Here is a 26,634-nt window from a genome sequence, read left to right as displayed (position 1 = left end):
TATAGTGAGAGAGAGAGGTAACACATGGATGGAGGAGTGGGGACAGTAGTAACAGATAGAGGAGGACTAGATGGTGGTAAGAGCTGAATGGAGGAGTGGGAGAGAGAGAGAGAGAGAAAACACATTGGGCTGTGAATGACATCATTGGATTATAGGATGTGTGCATTTCTGCATTCTCTCACATCATCAGTTGATGACGTGGAAGAATGCAGTATTGTAATTCACAGTCTAATGACGTCATTTATGACCAAATGTATTTTCGCACATCGTTTAGACAGAATTTTCTCCGGGGACTATTTCTGCAGCAGAAGCTCTTTCCATGTCTGAGTGTGGCTGAGCATGTTAAATGTAACTTTATAAGAATACATATTTATGCATTGATTATTAGCGATGGAAGCAGTATTAATACCAAAGGTAATCTTTGATGTCCACCTTAACATAAATGCCTTGTTAGAACACTGAATACAACGTTAGTAACTGAGAGAGAACCTCTCATTAACCCTTTCATGATCAACCCGGCTGAAACCGGCTCTGGCTCTGAGTATAAATGTCTTGTTTTCATAAGTTTTGAATTAAAATCTTCCACCAAACCTTAGACACAATTTATGTTCCTAACACCAGCTGAATGATAACTGAGTTATTTTACTAAATTCTTTGTTATATTTAAAGTAATTGAAAGAAACATAGGGCATCCCAAAATAAATACGGTAACGAAAGGGTTAAGGTGCGTGGTGCATAAAAACATATATGTAGATCGCAGCAGAAAAAATCCGTTTGTCATGGGTACTGAAATCACATGATATGGGGAATTCTGGCACCCATGACAAATGAATTTCATTTGCTACGATCTGTGTGCCTTCATGTACAAAGTACCTATATGAGTGGTTCTCTCAAGGCTAGTAATGCAGTGTTTGGTGTTGTAACAAAGCAACCATGCCAAGCCTGATGTAAAGATTACCCTTATATATTTATACATTTATGATAGTATTGAACACAGAGCAGAGTTTGCAACGCCACATTTGGTGGATAAATATTTCTTGTTTGTGAACTAACAATGCTATACCAACGGTTTTAAGTGGATCGTTTGAAGATTGTGGAAATCTTTTCCATGTAAAATTATTGATAGCATTGTTAAATTGGTAATCCACAAATAAAGAATATATATATATATATATAATTATTTTTATTTTATCGCAATTTGATTTGTTTATATATATATATATATATATATATATATATATATAATATATATATATATATATATATATATATACACATACCGGAGTAAACACATAAATGTGAAACAAGGTGGAGAAAAGAGTACTCAAATACCAGAGGTAGAGTATATGCTTTATTTAAAAGCAGCAGGAATTTAACAAAAGCTATTACTCAGAGTTTCATGTTCCCGTTCGTCGGACAGTTTTGTTAAAATGGAACCAAGATGACAATTTAACAAAACTGTCCGACAAATGGGAACATGAAACTCTGAGTAACAGCTTTTGTTAAATTTCTGCTGCTTTTAAATAAAGTGTATATATATATATATATGAAAAAATAAGTCAAAATAGAAAATGCTAAAATAATTTTATTATTTTAGTATTTTCTATTTTGACTTATTTTTTCATATATATCAACTCGTGTGTTCCTTTTCATCCTTATATATATATATATATATATATATATATATATATATATACACACACATATATATACATATATAGGCTAGTATTGGAGTACATAAGCCCTCAACAGAAAAACATAAGCACGCATGGGAATTGAACCTACAGCTCTTATTTTAGCGGTAAGTGTGCTACTGATTACATCATATCTCTCTCTCTCTCTCTCTCTCTATATATATATATAAATATATGGATGCATTTACTGAAGTTTCTTCATTCAAAGCTAATGATTCACTCCATTGCTAGCCTGAGTATCTTGCTTGTATGCATTCATTCAAGCAACAAACAGAAAATAAGAGGAGTATGCTAGAAGGCTGAAGAAAACAGAATAGGGACTATGATGATGATGATGATGACTGTGGTGGTCATGATAACAATAATGATAATGATGTTTATTATGATGTTGATGATTACGATGATGTAGTTGTACATTTCTCAGATAATAATGATGTTGGTGATGACAATGTTGATAACAAAAGGATAGATGGATGTTTAAAACTGTGAGGACGATGACAGATGACAAGCCAATCGTAGTGATGATGTTGACTGTGTTCGTAATGTTGATATGGATGATAATAATGATGTGATGATGATGACTATGATAGTGTTGGTAATAACGATAATGACAATAATGATGATGATGAGGGTTACAATGATGATGATGATGATAATGGTGGTGGTGGTGGTGGTGGTGTTGGTGACGATGATAAATGATGTTTTAAGAGACTATTTGATGAGATAATTATCCTATTAGCTTTAAGGGTAAGTAGTGGCACAGGTTAGGAGTGAGTGGCATGGATGAGAGGAGAAAACAATTACAGTGAGAAGTTGAAATATTTTATTTGTCTGATATGATATTGTAGAGGGAGAGAGGTGAAGAGCAGGAGAAGGAGATGAGGACAGAGAAAGAGAGAGGGAGCGAGTGTTGGTGTCTTGGAGAGACGCAAAGTGACGTGTGTGCATTTGTATGTGTTTGCGTGTGTGTGAGTGTGTATATATATATATATATATATATGTTAATATTTGTATTTATATATATGTGTGTGTATGTATGTATGTGTGTATATATATAGAGTGAGAGAGAGAGAGAGAGAGATGGAAAGATATTTATCTATAAGTGCTTACCATAAACCTATTCCACAAAAAATATGTGCTGTTTATACAATAAAAAGTCTGTGACAGCCACCGCCTAGCTGGTAAACCACCCCTAATTTCTACACTAGCTTGTAAATTACCACTCATTCTTGCCCCAGCTGGCGTGTTGTCCCTCATTCTTGCCCTAGCTGTTAAATTTATCTTTATTTTCCTGTTAATCTAGTCTATGATGCATTTTAAATTAGTTTCTCTTAAGCAATCTTGCCCTCACTTCCAAAAGGAAAAAAACTGCATTTAATTACTCAGAGACATTGTTCACATCAAAAAACAATAGTTAAGCTACTGTTAGCATATTTAATGTAGTGTGCAACAAATATCTAATTAGAAATAATTGTATTGTGAGGTAAAAACATTAGCTCAATGACTAAATGATATTTTGATTATTTCTAGTAAGTATGGGAGACAATTCTGGAAATGTTTCAGTCTTATTAGATGTTGTCAGCAAAGCATAGACTACACTGTTCTTGCTGAAATAGTTATGGAGTTTGGAATGCTCAAGTGCAGGCATAGCCAACCATGTGCTTAAGAGGTCAGCTTTGTAACCATGGGAAACCAGGCTCGATTCTACTGCATGGTACCTTGGGCAAGTGTTTACTACATGAAGAAGACATCCTTTGTATAATTGCTCCTAAAAACTATAAGAACCATTTATAGATGCAGAAAGATCTTTCAGTTAATATATATATATCATTATCCTCATCATTTAATGTCTATTTCCCAAGCTGGCATGGATTGAATTGCTCGACAGAATCTGATGGGTCCAAGGACTGCATCATGCTCCAGTGCCCACTTTGGCATGGTTTCTACAGCTGGATGTTCTTCCTAAAGCCAACCACTTAACAGTGTGAGCTGGGTGCTTTTTCCATGGGGTTACCATGCAGCTAGCAAGTGTACAAAATCTGAGGATGGTGAAAGCATCCTTATGTTAGGTGGGGCTAAAGTATGAGAGAAGAAGTTGGGGTAGAGCTACATTGCTATTTACATTTAAGGGGCAGTGTGAGAATGAATTGGTGGTTGGGTGGTGGTTTGCAAGAGTTTAGGGACAAGGGAGAGAGGAAGAGAAGAAACACCTGTAAAAACTAAGAAGGGGTTAAAGTGGGAGGAGGTGCATGAGATGAGGAAGCTAGAGGGATGCTAACAGCAGGTTAAATATATATATATATTGTATAATGAAATATATACATGTACTTTCGTCTTTTATCTTTTACTTGTTAGTCATTAGACTATGGCCATGCAGGAGCATCTCTTTGAAGAATTTTTAGTCAAATCAATTGACCCCAGTACTTTTTTTGTTTTTAAAACTGGTACTTATTATATCAGTCTCTTTTGTTGAACTGCTAAGTTGTGAGGGCATAAACACACCAACACCAGTTGTCAAGTGGTGGTGTGGGACAAACACAAGCATAACAGCCAGGGGTTATAGTAAGAAACACTTGTCCAAGGTTCTACACAGTGGGACTAAACTCAAAACTAGGTGTGTGTTGTTTGTGCATGTACATATATATATATATATATATATATATATATATATAATATATATATATATATATATATACAAGGAGGCACTGAAAAGTTCCTGGCTTTAGGTAAGAGAAAATATAGGAGGATCAGTTAATTATGATTTTATTCAACATATTTTCCCCTCTCAGTTTCACAAACTTATTGCAGTAGTTCTTCAGTTTTTTTCTAAGCCCTGTAAAAGAAGTCAGAAGGTTGGAACTCCAACCAAGCTTTTCATGATATCCTTAAAGCCAGAAACTTCTCAGTACCCCCTTGTATATCATCATCATTGTTTAATGTCCGTTTTTCCATGCTGTCTTGGGTTGGATGGTTTGACTGGGGAGTGGCAAGTCAGGAGGCCACACCAGGCTTCAATCTGATCTGGCAATGTTTCTACAGCTGGATGCCCTTCCTAATGCCAACCACTCTGAAAGTGTAGTGGGTGCTTTTTATGTGCCACCAGAATGGGAGCCAGTCAGGCAGCACTGGAATCGGCCACGTTCAGATGGTGCTTTTTACATGCCATCGGCACAGGAGCCAGTCGGAGCCGGGGTCCTGCATTGACCATGTTTGGATGGTGCTTTTTACATGCCACTGGCATGGGGAGCCAATCAGGCTGCACTGGCAACGACCCATGCATGAATGTTGCTTATTGTGTGCCACCAGTATGGGAACCAGTCAGGCAGCACTGGCATTGGCCACAACTACAATTTCCATTTGATTGTGATTTGATTTGATTTTGATTTTGATTTACTAGATTCAATAGATCTCCTCAAGCATGGCATATCGCTCGACGACCCAAAGGCACTTTTTAAGTGAGCTGGTTTTGCGACACTGGTGTAGGCTATAGCTGTGATTTCACTTTACTTGCTGGGTCTTCTCAATCACAGCATGTCTCTAGAGGTCTTGGTCTTTCATCATTGCCTCTGTGAGAAGAATTAAAATATAGTATATCTAGTATACATTACATATAGCTGCTATTTAGCTCTAATTTGGCAAGTTAGCTCTAAGCCAGGAGACCTATCATTACAGATGTTCCATCCATGACAATCCTGTTTATTGCATGCACTGTACATAAGAGTACATTATTTAATGTGTCCTGCATTAAGGTTTGGTTTGAGGGAGATTTTGCTGCTATATCTAGCATGCTGAATGATTTCACAGCTTTCAGTCAATGGCTTGTGGCAAACCTTGGCAATGCTTTCAGGTGTTATATGTCACCATTCCTTACTTCGTTAGCAGCAATATCAGGTAAAATTAATTATTAAGACAAATAAACAAAACATACACCATATTAGGTCTCTCTATTTCTCTCTCTCTCTCTCTCTTCTTTCTTCCAGCACTAATTGATTTAGCATCTGTAGAAGAAAGCAGATTGAAGAGAGAGAAATACAGATAGACAGACAGACAGACATACAGAGAGTGGTGGGGAAGAAGAAGAAGAAGAAGAAGAAGAAGAAGAAGAAGAAGAAGAAGAAGAAGAAGAAAATAAAAAAAAGATGGAAACAAAAAATAAGTAAAAAATGTGTCATCAAACATAATTTTCCCTCTAAATGGAGTCCCAGAGCAATATATAAAAACTGAAAAGAGATATCCCTCATCCACACTCATCTCCCAAAGTAATGCCATGGAAAACCCCTACACAAACGTCAGCTAAAACGTCATTAAGTTAATGAAGGTGACTCCTTTTAGTTGTTCAGTCTGTCAGAAATAGACAAAGTAGCAACAGATAGATGGATAGATAGATAAAAATACACTTTATCTACCAACCCATCTATCTATCTATCTATATTATCTATCTATCTATCTAACTAACTGTCTGTCTGTCTGTCTATCTGATTAAGAAGAATTTTTTGCTGCCACCACCACCAACAACAACACCATCAACATCATCAACAACACTGTCATCATCAACATCACATCCACCCTCATCATTATTGCCAGAACCAACAGCTTTACAAATTTCAATATCATTATCACCATCACTATCATCATCATTACCACCAACACCACCACCACCAACAACAACACCATCAACATCATCAACAACACTGTCATCATCAACATCACATCCACCCTCATCATTATTGCCAGAACCAACAGCTTTACAAATTTCAATATCATTATCACCATCACTATCATCATCATTACCACCAACACCACCACCACCAACAACAACAACAACACGGACCTAATCTCCAGAACTGAGAGTGGAATATTCTCATATTTTCTTTTCACATACACACCCACCCACACACACAAAGACAGCCACACATGTACACTCATTTCTTCCACCCCTAAGACAAACCATCTCAGTTACATTGCCGAAACCCAATCTACACAGCAATTGGAAAGCAATGCTACAAATGATAATGTTGATGATGGTAGTGGTAAAGTTAGTGGTGGTGATGGTGGTAGTTGTTATAATTATAGTGCTAACAGATTTAAGGGTGTCGTCTTTGCTTCATATACTTAATTGTTTTGTACATTAAGTGAAAAGCTTTACCTTTGCATATATATATATATATATATATATATAGGGTGTGGTGAATAAACTGTCATCTAAATTACGCAAAAATGAAAATAATTTTAACATATATTTACTGAAATTACAGAAAAATATCTTGAAATACTTGAGTAAATTTATTCAATAAAATCGTCTTTGGTTTCAATATTGGCTTCCAGACGACTTCAGAATTTCTTGCAACTCTTCCGAACAGTCTCCCTGTTTTAGTTGGTGAATGCTACCACAATCCTTGTCTTTAGTTCATCTTTGGTGTTACAAGGTGATTTGTTGGTCTCTCGCTCAACTGCACCCTACACATAATAGTCAAGGGGGTTGCAATCTGGGGAGTTAAGTGGCCAGATGTTATGGGTGATGTGGTTGCAGAAATTGTCTGACAGCCATAACTGGGTTCACCTGCATGTGTAGCATAGTTCAGAGTCCTGTTGCCAGATATAGGGTCTTCCAGCAGCCACCCTCTTGACCCAGGGCAGCACTACCTCCTCCAGGCACTTGATGTAGGCCTCCGTGTTGATTCTGAGGCTGTGTGGGAATATGAATGGCGGCATCAATAGTGATCACTCCAAACACCATGATGTTTGGAGTGATATATTTAAACAACTCCGCTGGTCATGAATGATCGTGGGTGCACCTAAGCGGTTCCCCTCCAGGGTACAAGTCTAGGTGGAGAGTTGCCTCACTGGTAAACACACAACCTAGGGTTGTTTTTATGGAAGACCAGCAGTCACCCATGCATACCAGCCTCCTCTCACTATGCCACTGATGCTATCCAAGGGAAAGGCAAAGGCTGATACAGCTTCACACCAGTGATGTTGTAACTCATTTCTACAGCTGAGTGAACTGGAGCAACATGAAATAAAGTGTCTTGCTCAAGAACACAACATGCAGCCCGGTCCTGGAATCGAACTCACAAACTCATGATTGTAAGCTCGACACTCAAACCACTGCTCCATGCACCTTCACACAATAAAATGTGGGATGGTCATCACTGGAACACCTTTGATCATAGCTTTGGCTGAGTCAGGACAGATTTAGGGTTAAACAACAGCAACTACTATAGCCAGTAACACTAACCATAGAATAGATAATGTAGTCCTAGATACACTGAGTCTGAATAAAATGTAGGATTATCATGGCATAGCCTGGAGATCAGGGAGTATTATGTTGAGTGATGACTTCTACTAGGAGATTACAGCTCTGGTACTATGGACATATGATTACAATGTCATAGAAAAGAATCACTAGATGGATTCTTCCTACTAAGCCAACTGGCAGGAGGCCTGCGAGTAGACCAAGAATGAAAAGGTTGGATAATATTCATAATCTCAGTTGGCCATGCTTAAGAATCCATCCAGAAAGTCTAATGATAAGCTGCTTCTGGTGAGATTCCTATGGAGGAGGTGTCTGAGGATTTTATCCCCAATACCCTCTCAAGAATAGAGGCAGAGAGCATAGATGGATAGATTGATGAAACATCTTTGAGCATAATTCTGGCTAGATCAAAACTGACTTGGGACCAGCCTACATAGACTGCAATAAGGACATACAGGAAAATGTATATGGAACCCCATCGGTTACAATGATGAGGGTTCTAGTTGATCTGATGAATAGAACAGTCTGCTATGAAATTAATGTGCAAGTGGATGAGCTCTCCACAGATAAGCGTGAACTAACGTAGTTCTCAGGGAGGTTCAGCATGACGCAGAATGTGACAAGGCTTGCCCTTTGACACACATGTACAAATTTCACCAGCTGAGTGGACTGGAGCAATGTAAATAAAGCATCTTGCTCAAAGACACAATACACTGCCAGGTATTGAATTCATGACCTCACAATCTTGAGCCAAATATCCTGACCACCTAGCCATGCACCCTCACAAGACAATGTATATACAACAAGACTGGATAGTCACAACTGGAACTATCTTTGATCCCAGATCAGCAGGAACAATACATTGTAGTGTTGACTAATGGGAGGTGCATAATCTAGGGTAGGGGTCCCCAATCACCAAGCATTGGAAAATTAGGTACTAGGCTGCACAGAAAAAATAATTTTTTCATTGTTATTTCTATTTTATTGACTATCACAACCTGCAGGGTGTTTTGGTGTTATATATGTATTATATATATAGTGGAGGTTCAAGGCTTAGAGGTTAGGGTGTTGGACTTATGATCATAAGATTGTGGTTTTGATTCTTGGCCTGGGTGGGGCATTGTGTGCTTGAGCAAAAACCTTCATTTCATGTTGCTCCAGTCCACTCAGCTGGTAAAAATGAGTAATCCTGTGGTAGACTGGCATCCCTTCCAGAAAGGAATATATATGCCAGAAAAACCAGGAAACTGGCCCTATGTTCCTTATGAAACAATGTGGACTAATTGTATATCTAATAATTAAACTATATATTATGCACTTTGTGTTTTGTTCCATGAATGATTCGTTGGTCTGTGGAAAATTTGTCTTGCATGAAATCAGTCAACAATGTAAAAACGTTTGGAGACTGCTGGTCTGGAGGAGTTGAGTAAGAGACACAGGATCAAATCCTGGATTAGAATATACTGAAACCTTTCAGCAGCCAACTGAGTAACCATGGAAACATCTTTAGAAAGTAATTAAAATAAAAAATATAAATAAAGAAAAGTAGAGGCGAGCAAAAAGAACAAGTTAGCAATCCAGCTACTTTGGTTAGCAGAAACTACTCCTACACACATATAAACAGCAGTAGTAGTAGTAGAAGTAGTTGTAGTAGTTGTGGTGGTAACATCTGGGAATGTATCATTCTCCTGCAAAGAACAGTCTAGAAGTATTGAAATACCAAAGACCAACAACAACAGTATCAGAGACAAGAATAGCTACAATAACGGTAAGAACAATAATAACAACAATAAAAGCCACTGTAACAACAACGACAGTAACAACAATAATAAGGTCACTGACATTACACTTGGCTTTGGTTAGCAGTTACATTGTCTGACAAAAGACAATTGGAGAGTATGCAGAATAAAATAAAACACCCTGAGTTCTCAAAAATACTTTCATCATCACCATCAACAGAACCACCATCACTATTACTATGATAATGACTGGATCTGGTAGAAATTGCAGCCAAATCTCTTTTCAAATTGCATCTTAAAATAAGGATATGTTAAACAATGTAGTCTTAGATATATGGTAAAAAAAAAGACACCCCACCAAGAAAACAAAAAAAAAAACATGAATACAAGTTATAAGAACAACAAACAAGGTGTATTAGGTTGGTGTTTGGAAAATTGGAAGAAGTTTTTAACATTTTGAGCTATGCTCTTCTATGGAAAGGAAAAGAAACAAACATGTCTGAATTAAAATGTCGCTGTAAGCCTTTGATCTTAGGTTTTCTGGATAAAGATTAATGTAGGATTCAACAGCATCAATGGATAACAGACATACATAGTGACCAATAGAATGTAACCTGTATTTAGTCGTTCAGTTTACTAGAGAAACTAGCCAAATCATCTTTCAAATACTCCCACTTGTCTTAAAATCAAGAAGGGCACATTAAACAATGTAGTCTTAGATATACTATGTCTGGATAGGAGACAAGATGGTCACAGCTGAATGCCTTTGATCTTAGGTCTTCTGGATTAGGATTGATCTAGGGTTAAACATCAACAAGTAATAGACAAGTGTATGACCAATAAAATAGCCTGTACTCAGTTGTCCAATTCAGTAGAGATAGTAGCCAAATCTTAAAACCACTCTTTGATGTCTTAAATTAAGAAAGGCACATAAAACGATGTTGTCCTAGATATACTATGCTTGAATAAGAGACAAGATGGCAATGATTGATGTTAAACAGCAACAGCAGGTAACAGACGTACATACTGGTTGATAAAGGAGTGTTTATACAGTCATCCAGACTGCTAGAAACAACAGCCAAACGTCTAGAAATATCACACCCTTAAGACAATAGTCTTAAAATGGGTAGAAGAAAGAATATGTATAACCTGCTAAATTCTAGGTGCTGGTAAGTTGACAGAGTTACCTCACTTTTATGAACTTGGCTACTGCAGTATATTTTCACTAATTTACATTAGATTAAAATAAAGACAAACAAAAAATTAAATAGATTCTCCTTCAGTTTCAATGACTAACTATTTCAGTTGTTTAACCCTTTTGATACCAGCCCGCCTGAAACCGCCTCTGGTTCTGTAGTACAAATGTCTTGTTTTCAAAAGTTCTGAATTAAAATCTTCCACCAAGCCTTAGTCACAATTTATGTTCCTTACACTAGCTTAATGATAAACTAAATTACTTTACTAATTCTTTGTTATATTTGAAATTAATTGAAAGAAACACAGAGTATCTCAACAGAAATATGGTAACAAAAGGGTTAATCAACTGGTGGATGTGACTAACTATTCCATTTCAAAGACATGTATTCTTAATAAAACCTTTGGGCAGAATCAGTGTGACACAGCACAGACAAACTAACCATTCCATTTACAGATGCAAGCCATGTGTCAGGGTTCCTCATAGGTTCACTCACAAGGTTTGGTTCCATCAGAGGTTGAAGAACAATTGCACACACACACACACACACAAACGTACATATGTATGTATGTGGCCAGATATTCGGATGTTGTAATGTATTGCTGGTCACAATGTGTTTTGCCTTGTTTTAACCACCCTGCTGGCTAGGCAATGTACCAGGACAACATTGCTACTGATTGAAAGGCTATTCTGTTGCAGGGTTACCCTTTGACAGCTGAGTGGACTGGAGCAATGTGAAATGAAGTGTTTTGCTCAAGAACACAATATGCTGCTCAGTCCTGGAATCAAACACACAATCTAGCAATGGTGAGTGCAACACCCTAACAATTGAGTCACACATCTTCACACACAGACACACACACACACACACACACACGTGTATGTATCTATATGAGTGACTGGACAAATGAAGTAAAGTGGCACTCATCCTATTTGGTAAGAGGCACATATATAATTTAATAACAATTTGAGTCAGCTCCATGTAATTTTTAATTGTGTAGGCTCATAGAATGAACCTACCAGGTATCTGTCTATCTGTGTGTGTGCGCCATAATCCACTATGTCCAACTTCTTAGAATAAAAAAAGCTGTAGAAACTCTGCCAGATCAAGACTGGAGCCTGGTGCAGCCATCTGGTTGCCAGCCCTCAGTCAAAACCGTCCAACCCATGCTAGCATGGAAAACGGATGTTAAACGATGATGATGATGATGAGAGTGAGTAAAATAAAAATAAAAATAAAATATATATATACACACACACACGTGTGTGTATATGTGTATATATGTATGTATATGCATGCATGTATATATATATATATATACACACACACACATACATACAAACATGTATAATATATATATATATATGTTTGTATTTATATTTATGTGTATTTTAAAATGAGTTTTCAATATTTCAATATGCAATTATTTTCAAATATATATATTTTTTTAAGAAATGTTTTCTTTTTCATGATGCTAATGTAATAACTTAACAAATTAGGCTAATTGAAAAGAAATGCCTGAAATAATTCTAATTTTGGCACAAAGCCAACAGTTTTAGAGGCATTATATTGCTTCCCCGTTCTAGACTGGTACTTCATTTTATTGATCCTGAAAGGAAGAAAGGCAAAGTTGATTTTAACGAGGTTTGAGCTCAGAACATAAAGAGCTTGAAGAAATGCTGCTAAGCATTTTATCCAATGAGCTAATGAGTCTGTCTGATTGCAGCCTCAATAATAATAATAATAAGATTGTCTTAACTGGTACATCACACGTATTGAGAAGAGCATTGTCGATGTGAGAACTATTACTACCCATGTATTTTAATTTAAGTTTAAAAAAAAAAAAATGAATGAACTAATGAGTTTAGTTTAATGGCCTACCAATGTATACTATGAGTTTCTTTGCCCTAGGAGTCGGGAAGACACTCGGCAAGAAATGGAAGCAAATTTGAAAGAAGAAAAAAAAAAGATAATAATAATCCTTTCTACTAAAAGAACAAGGTCCAGAATTTTGCAGGGAAGGGATTAGTAGATTATATTGATCCCAGTGTTTCACTGGTTCTTAATTTATCAACTCCAAAAGGATGAAAGGCAATGTTGATCTCGGTGGAATTTGAATTCAAAATGTAAGGATGGACAAAATGCTGCAAAGCATTTTGCCCGGCATGCTTGCGATTATGCAAGCTCCCCACCTTAATAATAATAATAATAATAATAATAATAATAATAATAATAATGGTTTCAAATTTTGCCATAAGGGCAGCAGTTTAGGAGAGGGGATGAGTCAATTATGTTATCGACCTCAAAAGCATGAAAAGCAAAGTCTGCCTCAGTGGAATTTGAATTTAGAATGCAAAGATGGATGAAATGCTGCTAAGCACTGTGCCCAGTGTGCTAACGATTTTGCCACCTTGCCACTATCTTTAATAATGACTTTTGTAAAGTGATTTTTTAAGCATTTATATATTCATTTCTCTTACTTGGGATAGATGAGGCTAGTTTTGTATTTTCCTGGATTGCTTTTGGTTTCATTATTAATTGCAGAAGGTGGTGAGTTGGAAAAAACCATTAGGATGCCAAACAAAATGCTTAGCGGTATTTCACCCATGATTATGTTCTGAGTTCAAATATTACCTTAATCGGCTTTACCTTTCACAGGGTCAATAAATACCAGTTGGGTACTGGGTTCAATGTAAACAACAAGTCCTATCCCACAAAATTTCAGGCCTAGTGCATGTTATAAAAAGATTATTAACTGCACAGATACAGCTTTTATCTTTTGCTTTTTTCAGTCATTAGTCTGTGGCCATGCTGGGGCACTGCCTTAAGGAGCTTAGTTGAACAAATTGATCCTAGGAGTTATTTTAAAATTTTCATACTTATTTTACTGGTCTCTTTTGATGAACTGCAAAGTTACAGGGATGTAAATAAACCAAGACTGATTGTCAAATGGTGGTATGAGACAAACATAAAGATACATACACACGTATTAGGTTGTCCGGAAAGTTCTGAGCATTTTTAAGCTAAATTTTTTAACACTTCATTGAACACACCTGAAATGTAACACAGTTAAAACTTTGGCATTGCTTGAAATGGTAATGTGTTTCTTCCTTGTTCCTGACTAAAAATAGATTTGTCTTTCATTCCAGTTACCCTTTATTGGCATTTGAAATGTCAAAATATTTGAAAACACCATTTTATTGTATAAAATGTACTTGCTTTTAGTTTAAAGAAAAATAAAGTTTAATGAACTAAATACATTTATTCAAATTAAAACTTAAAGATAAGAGTTGGCACTGATGATGATGATGAGGTAGAGGAGGAAGAAAACAATGACAATGATAATAATGATGGTGGTGATGGTGATGATGATGAGGAGGTGGAGGGAAACAACAAAGACAATGACAATGATGATGATAATGATGGTTGTAATGATGACAATGAGGTGGAGGAGGAAAACAATGACGATTACGACAATGATGATGATGATGATGATTATAATGAGGTGGAGGAGGAGGAAAATGATGGTGGTGATGTTGATGGTAATGATACTGACATTGAGGTTATGATGGTGACAGTGATGACAACGATGATGATGTTAATGATGCCCTAATGCTATTTAGCCCTACATGAGCTCTGAATGATGGCCAAAGTCATTTCAGTTAGTGAATCTAAGTCTTTGTTGTCCAGTATTGTCATCCATTTTAATTTTAAAGACAGTACGGATGATTGGAGGAAGATTTGGATTATTTCTTGTGGGTTAAGTGATTAAGTAGGAGTCCACCTCATTGGCTTATACATAAATGTTGCTGGTGCTGCTGCTACTGATGAGGACAACAATATTGGTAATGATGATGATAATGACAGAGGCAGTGATAATAATGGTGATGATGGGGATGCTAATAATGATGTAAATGATAATGATGAAGATAATGATTGTAGTGATAGTTGTGATGATAATGATACTGGTGATGATGATAATGATGATTGCAGTAATGACAGTATGCATTTTTCTGCCCTGACACTAACCCAACCACCACCACCACCACCACCAACAACAACAACAACAACAGCTTCCATTTGAGAGAGAAGTCCCGCCTCCCCAAAATAATTATTCTGTTTTATGCATACATTATGTAAACACATGCTACAAACATCTATCACACCTTTACACATATGTGTTTATATACATGTGTGTGTGTGTGTGTGTATAATTATATACAATACATATATACATATAATTATATAAATATATACATGAATATATATGTAAATATATATATATACACACACACACATGTACGCATAGATCTGTATGTATGTATGGACATATGAATGTATGCATATGTTTGTGAATGTGAATATATATCTATACATGTGTGTATGTATGTGTGAATGTATATGTGTATATATGTATATGTACACACACAAATACACACGTTTGCATACACACATGTATATATGTATATATGCATATAGAGTCTATCATTCAGGTGTGTTATTCCAATCAAGATAACTTGGCACAGAAGCAGCACCGCCGTCAGAACAGTTTATATACTTCATATATAGAGTTTCGCAGCATCTCTTGTCTGTCTTGGCTCCTGGATCTGCTATCACCGTAGGTGTAGAATTGAATGTGATACGTAAACAACACCCCCATTAAAAACAACTCAAGGAAACGAAGGCAATTCTAGAAACAGATTCACGCACAGATACAGGCAGACAGACAGACAGAGAAACGGACAAAGCCAAAATACTTGAAGAGTCAAACTTTAGAGCTAGATTTTATTCTTATGGGTGGTAGACCTAACACAACGCCCAGTTTAACATCACGCCTTAATTCATCAAGGATGCTTCTATATGGTTATCTGCCTTGCTAGATACAACATCCAGATCTCCTATTGAAGTTACTGGTACAGTGAAGAAACTGAAGGGTACATTGGATGGAAATGTAATTCAATACAGGGACCATGACAAGGGTGCTGGAGCCAGATCTAATCAGTATATGTGGTAGACCTAACATGGTTCCCAGCTTAGCAGTCCCACCTCAATCCACTAAGAGTGTTTCCACATAGTTTCTTGCCTTGCTAGAAACAGCACCTGAATCTCCTCCAAATGATCACACTAATTCTCCTGCCAGCTCACTGTCTAAATAATAATAATAATAACAGCAATAATAATAATTTTGGCACAAGGCCAGCAATTTCAAGGGAAGAGGTAGTCAATTACATTGACCCTTGTGCTCAACTGATACTTATTTAATCAACCCTGAAAGGATGAAAGGCAAAGTCAACTCCAGCAACATTTAAACTCAGACCACAAAGTCTGACGAAATGCCACTAAGTATTTTGCCCAGCATGGTAACAATTCTGCCAGCCCGCCATCTTCAACTTCAGTACTAACATATGAAAACATTGTGTGGCCTTTGTTCTGTATTCCCACCACAAATATATTGAGCTAACCCAATCAGGAAGTATCTATAGGGTTGTTTGATCTGTTAGAAATAACAGCCAAATCTTTCTTTCCCTTCCAAATCACACTTTGCAATCTTAAATAAGAAAAGGACATATATGAGAGATAATGTAGTCACACAGTTTTAAGATACATCTCATGGATGTTCTGTGATGCATCTTCAGTGATGTTTTTGGAGTCTCAGACACTCCCTCATGCAGTTTATCCAAAGTCAGTTAGTGACCTTCTCTGCAACTTCAGAGATGGAATTTATAGCCTTCCTCTTCACTGTACCAGTAACTTCAAGCCCAGTCAGAGCTTTCTAGAAGGAACACCTCCACAAAACCTCAGCAGCTCACTTCTAGTGCCTTGTAACATACTTGCCAGAGACAATTTCTGTACAGCTCTATCAGCTCCTGGTATTTTGGCAAGCTTCCTCTCATGAGCTTTCTCCCAGAGCACTCCAAGAGCACTGTCATTTCCCACATAAATACCTGCTTTGTGGAATTTGAGAAGATTGCTATGTCAGGGCAAAATGTTGCTGGAACAATATGAACTGGGAGCTTCTAAAAACAGATGGTCAAGGGCTGAAATGTCTTAGATCATACGTCTGCTTGATCAGTCATTAAGAGCAAGCCTAGGGATAGACAACAACAACAACAACAGCAGCAGCAGCAACAAGAACAACAACATTCTCTACTGTTGACATATGCCCATGTCTGCTGACAGATTCATGAAATGTATAACATATATTATCAGGTTTTAGTAATGTAACATATATACTGTATGTGAGGGCGCGTGGCTTAGTGGTTAGGGCATTCGGCTCATGATCGTAAGGTTGTGAGTTCAATTCCCGGCGACGCGTTGTGTCCTTGAGCAAGACACTTTATTTCACGTTGCTCCAGTCCACTCAACTGGCAAAAATGAGTTGTACTTGTATTTCAAAGGGTCAGCCTTATCACTCTCTGTGTCACGCTGATTATCCCCGAGGACTACGTTAAGGGTACACGTGTCTGTGGAATGCTCAGCCATTTGCACGTTAATTTCACGAGCAAGCTGTTCCGTTGATCGTATCAGCTGGGACCCTCGTCGTCGTAACCGGCGGAGTCTTTAAATATATACTGTACATATTTATATATTATATACCGTATTTATGTGAATATAACACAACCTTCATTTGTGTACCTAAATGTAATCTCTTATCTTTTTTTTAATCTCAAGTATGATGCTACAGCCTCCTCCCTCACCCCACTGATTTTGACACTGAATCTTTAGTATTAAATATCTTGCATCAAGCACAAATATGTTTATATATATATATATATATATACACACACACACACCCATATGAACATGCACACAGACTTGTAAATGTATATGTATGTATAAGTATGTTTATAATACATCACATGCATTATTATATACATATATATTATACATTTATATACATATACACATGCATTATCTGTATACATAAATGCATATATATACATATACACATACATAATCTCACACACACCGCACACATACATTACATATATTTATATACAATTTACATACATACATGTATATATATATATATGTACATATATCTATCCATACATATATATATATATACAAATGCACACATATATATTACATAATCTTTTATTTTAATAGTAAGTTTCAGTCAGCGTGTAACAAGACACCTGTAATTAGATCCCTGATATAGACAAATATTCAGATAAACAACAAAGTAGGGGTGACCATATATAGTAACTGAATGTGTCTGCGAAGTCTCATATGACTTGACATATACCCACTTGCACTTTGAATTTTCAGGAATCACCTTAAATCAGAGGTTTTGAAGGCGTGGGCTGGGGCAATGTTCTTGACCTCTTTCCAGACTATTATTTTGTGGTTGTGTGAGCCATTATGAGCCTAATGAGAAAAAACCTCTATATAAGAAATAGCAGTGAAATCTCCCTCAAATCAAATCACATCATACCTGCTTACAAACAGAGAGAATTTGCTCGATGGGAACTGTGTGTGTGTGTATAAATCCATTATTTGCAACAGAAGCAGGAATGAATTGAAATGGCTGCGTATCATACTAAATGCAAATACATTCTAAAAATGTATATTTATTGCAGTATTCATCTGGAGATAAGTGCCGGTGCATAACTTCTGCTGATTGATAATGATAATAATTATCCTTTCTACTATAGGCACAAGGCCTGAAATTTGTGGGGTGGGATAAGTCAATCTCATTGACCCCAGTACATGACTGGTACTTAATTTATCAACTATACACAGGACTGAAATTTTGAAGGAGGGTCGCTAGTTTTTGTCTCTTACTTCTAGTAATGCTGGTGCTAACTAATACCCTTAGTCATTTTAGTAACATCTATATGTAAGTATGTATGTATATATGTGTATATATACATATATATATGTGTGTGTTTGTATATATGTATATGTACACACACACACACATATCAACACATAAATATACTTCTACCATGATGTAAATTTTGTTACGCTTCATCATAGAGTTGATTACATTTTCCCATGAGATATTCTGTTTCTTCAGTAAAATCAAAGGTAAGTGATATCTAATGACTTTATAATGAAAGACCAAAACTAATTGCTTTGATTACCATTCCAAGCTGTTGAAACTCCTACATATTATCAATAGCATATATTTTCACAGCCGTCATGGCTAAGATATGCTTATTAAACATATTGTATGTGACTCTCTCATATAAATACATACATATGTGTGTATACTCTTTTACTCTTTTACTTGTTTCAGTCATTTGACTGTAGCCATGCTGGAGCACCGCCTTTTAGTCAAGCAAATCAACCCCCGGACTTATTCTTTGTAAGCCTAGTACTTATTCTATTGGTCTCTTTTGCCAAACCACTAAGTTACTGGGACGTAAACACACCAGCATTGGTTGTCAAGCGATGTTGGGAAGACAAACATAAACATATATATGTATATATACGACGGGCTTCTTTCAGTTTTCGTCTACCAAATCCACTCACAAGGTTTTGGTTGGCCCGAGGCTATAGTAGAAGACACTTGCCCAAGGTGCCATGCAGTGGGACTGAACCCGGTACCATGTGGTTGGTAAGCAAGCTACCACACAGCCACTCCTATATCTAATATATATATATATATATATATTATATATATATATATATATATATATATATATACATACATGTGTGTGTGTGTGTATGTATTTATATATATGCATGTATTTGTGTGTGTGTGTATATATATAATGTCTAAAAACCAAGTAATGACATTTTGGATGCATTTAATATTTATGTATCAGATAATTGCGCAATAGATAAACATGGAATTTCATCTGTTATACAAAATCTTCCTCACTTAAGAGATATCAAAATATGAACAAATTGATGGAATTTGCTCTTTATATTTTGGTCAGGGTAGTTTAAGTTTCCTGCTAGATGATGAGAGGATTTGGTAAGGAGTAGAATATCTATAGAGAGGGAAAAGAAAGAGAAAATGTGTGTGAGCGAGAGAGAGAGAGAGAGAGAGAGAGAAGAGAGAGAGAGAGAGAGAGAGAGAGGAGAGGGAAAGAAGAGAGAAAAGAGATCAGTAGTGTTGGTGTGACGGCAGAGGAAAAGTGAGAGAGAAGAAGGAAGAGAAAGTCAATTAAATAAAAGATATATATATATATATATATATAAATATATATATATATAATATATATATATATACATACATACATATATATATACATATATATGTATGTATGTATGTATGTATGTATGTATATACACATGTGTGTGTATGTATACGAACAATATTATCATTAAAAGCGTGAACTTATAATGATCTTTGGATTATAACTGATAAGGAGAGAGCATGTCAATGTCTAGTGTGTGAATTTTCTGTTTGTTGCATCATCATCCTTTTGTTCAATTTTGAATAGTATATATATATATATATATATATATATATATATATATATGTATGTATGTATCTATGTATGTATATAGTTTGAATTTAGAGAAAACAAAAGATGAAGACAGGTGAGGGTACAATAAGCAGGTGCATTAGTTTGATGCTTGAGAAAAATGAAAAAGTCTTTGACATTCTGAGCCTACGCTCTTTAACAGGAAGGACTGAGAGGAAAACAAAATGGAGAGAAAAAATGTGTAGTATCTTGATAGCAACCAGCATACAATTAGCTAGAATAGAACACTCAAAGGAAAAATAATCAGTAAATAAAATTTATTAATCAATTTTGTCCCATTACAAAATATAGGAATAATTCTGACACGATGACAAGTGCAACAACTTCAATACTGACTTACAGCTATGAGCATGAGTGTGTATATGTATATATATAATCCTTTAGCATTCAGATCATTCTACCAATTATAATGCTTTTTCATTCACAGTGTTTTTAATCATGCATTTGCCTGCAGCTCCAAAATTTTGAAGATTTGATTGCATATTTTTAGAATGACATTGAAGGGTGGATGTGATAGGCTGGATCTGACTGACTTGAACATAAAATAGGTTGCATATTTGGGCCAGATAGGGCCAATTTAAATGCTAAAGAGTTAAATTATGCTGATCAGCTATAAAGAAATAAGGTGGCCACCCTTCTTTTTGTTTGATCTAGGATATTTCAGCCAAGATGTTTTATTGGCAGTTTATTTACTTTTCAGCCACTCGTTCATTTTGAAACTAAATTGTATGTTTTTTTTTTCCTCTCTCATCATGTTGGAGATGTAAGCACAATTGATTTTGTTGACTGGTAGTTATGTACCTGATATGGAGATAGATTATATTATGCCGAAATGCACAAATAATTTGATGGATATTTGTTTCTGAAACATGTTGCACTGAACTTTGACTGTCCACCCCACTTATTTTATATATAGATATATATATATAGTTACACACACACACACACATATTACAGACAAGAAAGTAAATTTAGAACACAGTATAGCTGTGAAAACAGCAGAGAAAAATTGGATATTTACTCTTATTAAATGGAAAAAAGTTGGCTGCAGGTGACTATGGTAATCGAACCCTGTGCCCCTCAAATACTGGCTGAGTGCTCTACTATTAAATTAAATGGTCCAGACACACTCTCACATACACACAGAATAAAACAAAGACTCAATGTTTGGTATATTTTTAATATTTTGCAATTCATCAGAACTTTCACCTAGTATGTTATGTCTCATTTAAGATAAAAGAAAAACATCTATATACATATATTTGATTCCTGGAACACGTAGATGTGCTTCATATGGACACAGCTTGAATTTTAACCCCTTCTATATATGTTTTAAAATTGTAGAGTAAACAAAATACAGAGATAAGTGAGGAAGCAACAAACAAGGTGTATGAGTTCAGGAAAAATGAAAGAGTTTTTAATGCTTCAAGCCTACTCTCTTCTACCTCAAGGAATGAGAGAAACAAATGTAGAGAGGAAAAAAACAATGGAGAGAAAAAAAACATGTCTGGATATATATACATAATCAAATATAAACAAAGAAGAGAGAAAAGAATTGTAAATTATCTTACCTCCTGGGCCAGCGACAGTCTTTGTTACTGTCTGTGTCTTTTTAATGACTGTAGTTTTGGTGCCATCTGAAAAAAGGAATATCTCAAGGAATTAGACAATCAGAAAAGTTTAGTTTGCATAAAAAAATAAAACATAAAATATTTACAGGTGAAAATGGGTTTGATGAAGAGGGGAGAATATCGTTAAATTTTAATCTATTTATCAAACATTTTATGACAATTTCGTAATTGAACTGTTATCTTTAAAGGTAACTGAGTTGTTAAAAGTTATTAAACTTCTCAAAGTTATGGTATCATGGCAAAAATATATTAATTTCTAAAATATTAAATTGTAAAAATTCCTAAATTTTAGATAATTATTACAATGCTAAAAATTGAAATGTCTCAGATGGTTAATGAATTTATTACATTGTTAATAATTACTAAATTACAAAATTACATACATGTAATTAAAATTATCAAATTGTTAAGTATTATTACATCATTAAAAAATTTGTTAATTGAGAAAATCATTAATTAATCAATGTTATTAAATAGGCACAATAAAAACTAAATATAATTCCTCTTACACTTTTGGCATTAATAACATTAAAATTTAAACATCAACACCCATGAAAGTTATTTAATGATGAATTTTCAAAGAGATCCTGTTAAACATTTCTCTCTCTCTCTTACACACACACATATATATGCACACACTAATTGTTACCATTTTCTTTCAACAATATGGCTATTATTTACCAAACCCTTTTAATTTCCAAAATTAAAATAAATGTTTTGAGGATGCCCCAGCATAGCCACTAGTTAAAAAATTTATACTAATAGAAAGGATGAAATGAATATGTATTTACTAACCAAAACTCACAAAATCCATCCTTACTATTTAAAAAAAAAAAAGAATGTGGAGCTGAAGAAGTTACCATCACAGAAAAAGAAATGCAAAATTTAGTGTGAAACATTAGATTTTGAACACCCTAAATTACAAATAAACAGAGCCCAGAAAATTGAAAGACATTCTAAAAAGACTTAAGACTAGAAGTTGTCCTTTCTAAGGATTGTAAAAGGGAAATGAAGTTTTAAAGATATTTGTTCTGAAAGATGCCCAAAGACCTTGGAAAGAAAACTCTACCCAGAACTATTAAAAATCATGTCACACACACATGTATTCACACGCATACAAAATTATAAATTACAGAATAAAATCAAACAAATTTCAGATCAAATGTGGGGTGTATGTGAAAAGCAGTATAAAATATAATTTCCAATACAAAAATATAAACATTTTAAAACATACAAACAGAATGCTTTTTGATATTTTGTTTGTAGGTTTTCTAGTTTAGTTGCAAATGGATAACAATTTGGTATTAATGGGATTTTCCAAAATCCCATAATTTAATTTCTTCAAAGTTTTAAAAACAGGTGCAAAAAAAAAATTTTTTTTTTTTCATAAAACAAGAATTTGATAAGCTTCAAGAGAACATGAAATAAGTTGTTTTTGGCAAATTGGATCTTGAGGCAGATAAAGCTATAAATAATAGCATGAAAATATTGGGTTGAAAATCCCTTTGGATAAAAAGCACTGAAGAAAATATGGGTTAGTGTCCCACAGACAGCTTTGAACTTTTTCCTATCCCAAGGACATTTTAACCTAATATATACATAGCACATCTGCTTCAAGATCCAATGTTCCAAAAAAAAAAAACAACATATTATTGTTAAAAACAGGAAAATTTATTTTTATCATTTTTGGCAGAACCATTAGCATGTGGGACAAAATGCTTAGTGACACTTTTGGGTTTTTTACCTTCTGAGTTCAAATACCACAGACATTGACTTTGCTTTTCGTCCTTTTGAGATCTATAAAATGAAGTGTGAGTGAAATAACTTTATTCAATATAATGACTAACTCTCATCCTCTAACATTGTTGGCTTTGTGCCAAAATTAGAAAGAATTATTATACACTGATAAAAGGATGGTGTATTATTACTTTTTCTAATTTTGGTACAAGGTCAGCAGTTTTGAAGGAAAAGGTCAAGGTAATTTCATAGATCCCTGTACTTGATTTGCACTTTATCTTAATGATCCCGAAAGGATGAAAGGCAAAAGGTGACTTCAGCAGTATTTGAACTCTGACGGTAAAGCGGCAGAAACAATGCTGCCAAGCATTTTGTCTTGTGTGCAAATGATTCTTCCAGCTCACTGTTCATGTCAGCATTTCATTAAAAAAAAATAAAAAAAACCCCGAAAAGAAACATGCATTACAAAAAAGTTATTCCAGAAAAAACTGTAGGCAATACTTCTAGTAACAAAAGCAGTAACAACAACAACAACAACAGTGTCATAGAATAAAGAGAAGAGCTGGGAGCTGGAAGAAAATAAAGATTTGTGTCTGGAGAATTAGCTTTGGGTTTAGAGGTCTGGGAAGGAAGGGTGATGTACGAAAAAATGTTAATTAAAAACTTGTCAGAAGAAAATGATGAGTTATGCCAGAAAGTTTCAAAGAAAGTTCTGGAAGGCAGGAAGATATTGGGTAACGTTGCACAGAATTATGAAATGAAAGACTATATAAAATTGAAATAAATCATGGATAAATCATACATCCCTGGATCCAAAGTTAATGTTCTCTGAAAGACATTCATATACATATACAAATATAAAAACTTTCACACATGCAAACATTAATAAGGTAGAAAGGTTAAAAAATGACATCATAGGAAACTATGTACAAAAATAGTAGGAGCCCAAGTATGTTATAAAGTGAGCTGAAAGACTTTGATTAGCTTAGTGTATCAATGTAATTAGTTTGCTTCTTCTTGGAGTATTAACAAATATAAAAACGTGCAAAGGAGATAATTCCAATGAAACCCTTTCAATGAAATATTTTGGTAAAAAATGAAGAAAATGCATTATGGGAATGTATTTTGGGCTTTGGTCTTGAAAACATAATGGTGAAAATAATGGATATGTTTCAGTCTTATTAAACCTCTTCTTGTGCGATCTCTCTCTCTCTCTCTTTATACATATATATATATATGTATATATATATATATATATAGATAGATAGGGAAATAGTGATGCTGATTAGAAGTTGTTTTTAGATTTTAAACACACTGACGGAATTTTTGATAAATAATTGTGTGAAGATTTCGGTGAATTGAAGAAAAGATCAGCCCATCATATGCATGGGAATGAACATGTAGGAAATTCATGCATACATCAACTGATATGTGTATATATCATACACACACACACCAATACCAAGTCATTACAGTTTCACCTGAAGCTTGCAGTAGCATGAAACTCAAGTCACAAGACAAACTCTCAGCCTCAGTTTTCTAGGACAGCACTCTACACCATATGAGATGTCATCGGGTGTACCACAGGGATCTGTCCTTGGTCCCCTCCTGTTTGTGGCATACATTAATGACATAGATGCCAATTTAAAGAATGCCACAGTATTGAAATATGCAGACGACATCAAGCTGTACCTTGAAATCAAGAGGACTGATCCTGATGTCTACAACTCTTTCCTGCAATCAGACCTAGACACAATGCAGCAATGGATCACAGACTGGCAACTGAAACTGGCTGTGGACAAGTGTACCACCATGCATTTTGGGAGAAAAAACCCTGCGTCCACATACTCCCTCCACAACACTGATATCAAGAAATCCTCTTGCGAGCATGACCTAGGCATCACTGTCAGCAGTGATTTGCGTTGGACAAAGCATATCTCTAAAATTGTCAAGAAGGCCGAGGGTGTCTTGGCATCACTCAGCAAGACTTTTGTTAGCCGCTCTCCAGCCATCTATTTAAAACTGTATACAGCTATGGTATGACCACACTTGGAATTTGCATCATCAGTTTGGAATCCCTATCTTGCTCAGAACATTGATCTCCTGGAATCTGTCCAGAGACGTGCAACCAAACGCATACCCTCCATCAGACACCTACCATATTCTGAGCGCCTTGTTTCCCTGGGCATGGATTCACTGAAGCTCCGGCGTCTGGCGACGGACTTGGTAAACACCCACAAGGTTATCAACCACCTCACCAACAACAACACTGAACACCTTTTTGATCTCCATGTGTCTAACACACGTGGACATGCCTACAAAGTCAGAAAACAGCACAGCTCCCATGACTTTCGGAAACATTTTTTCACGCTCAGGGTTGCTGAAGCGTGGAATAAACTGCCTGCATCAGTTGTTGACTGCCATGACACTGCATCCTTTAAGGCCCTCATGCTTCCCGAAATCCGTCGAAACTACACCTGATTATATATACACTTTAGATGAGTTGTAGTGCACCTGAGCACTGTACACAATTATTATTATTATTATTATTATTATTAAAAATCTCTCTCTCTATATATATATGTAAATATACAAAGGCAGACAGATGGACAAACAGATAAATAATAGATAGACATGAAGGCTTGTGGACTAGTGATTAGGCTATTGCACTCATGACAGCAAGGCTGTGGTTTCGATTCCCAGATTCGCAGTGCATTGTGTTTTTGAGCAGAATACTTCATTACAAGTTGTTCCAGTTCACTCAACTGTAAAGTGGTACCCTGTTAGGACTAGCATTCTGTTCAGGGAAAAATGTTGGACTGCCCACCTTATCAGCAGGGTTTCGTCATTTGAAAGCTACAACAATGACCAGTGGTGTTTAACAACAGCCAGTGGTCTAGTTTAGTGGTTCTCAACCAGGGTTCATATGACCCTC

The 26,634-nt window shown here is 35.6% G+C and overlaps 1 protein-coding gene across 34 annotated transcripts in view; it reads right to left on the bottom strand.

Annotated features, from left to right (window-relative positions):
* Window positions 1-26,634, bottom strand: part of LOC115224761 (serine-rich adhesin for platelets) — a 284,926-nt gene that overhangs the window by 72,503 nt on the left and 185,789 nt on the right. For all 34 annotated transcript variants that reach the window (XM_036513719.1, XM_036513717.1, XM_036513722.1 and 31 more), the window contains one exon: window positions 21,903-21,968. In XM_036513719.1, coding sequence (XP_036369612.1) covers window positions 21,903-21,968 — 66 coding nt within the window. The remainder of the gene's footprint in view (window positions 1-21,902; window positions 21,969-26,634) is intronic.

Source organism: Octopus sinensis, linkage group LG26 (assembly GCF_006345805.1).
Source record: "Octopus sinensis linkage group LG26, ASM634580v1, whole genome shotgun sequence".
NCBI classification, from domain to species: domain Eukaryota; kingdom Metazoa; phylum Mollusca; class Cephalopoda; order Octopoda; family Octopodidae; genus Octopus; species Octopus sinensis.
This window is presented reverse-complemented; position numbering and strand designations above follow the sequence as displayed.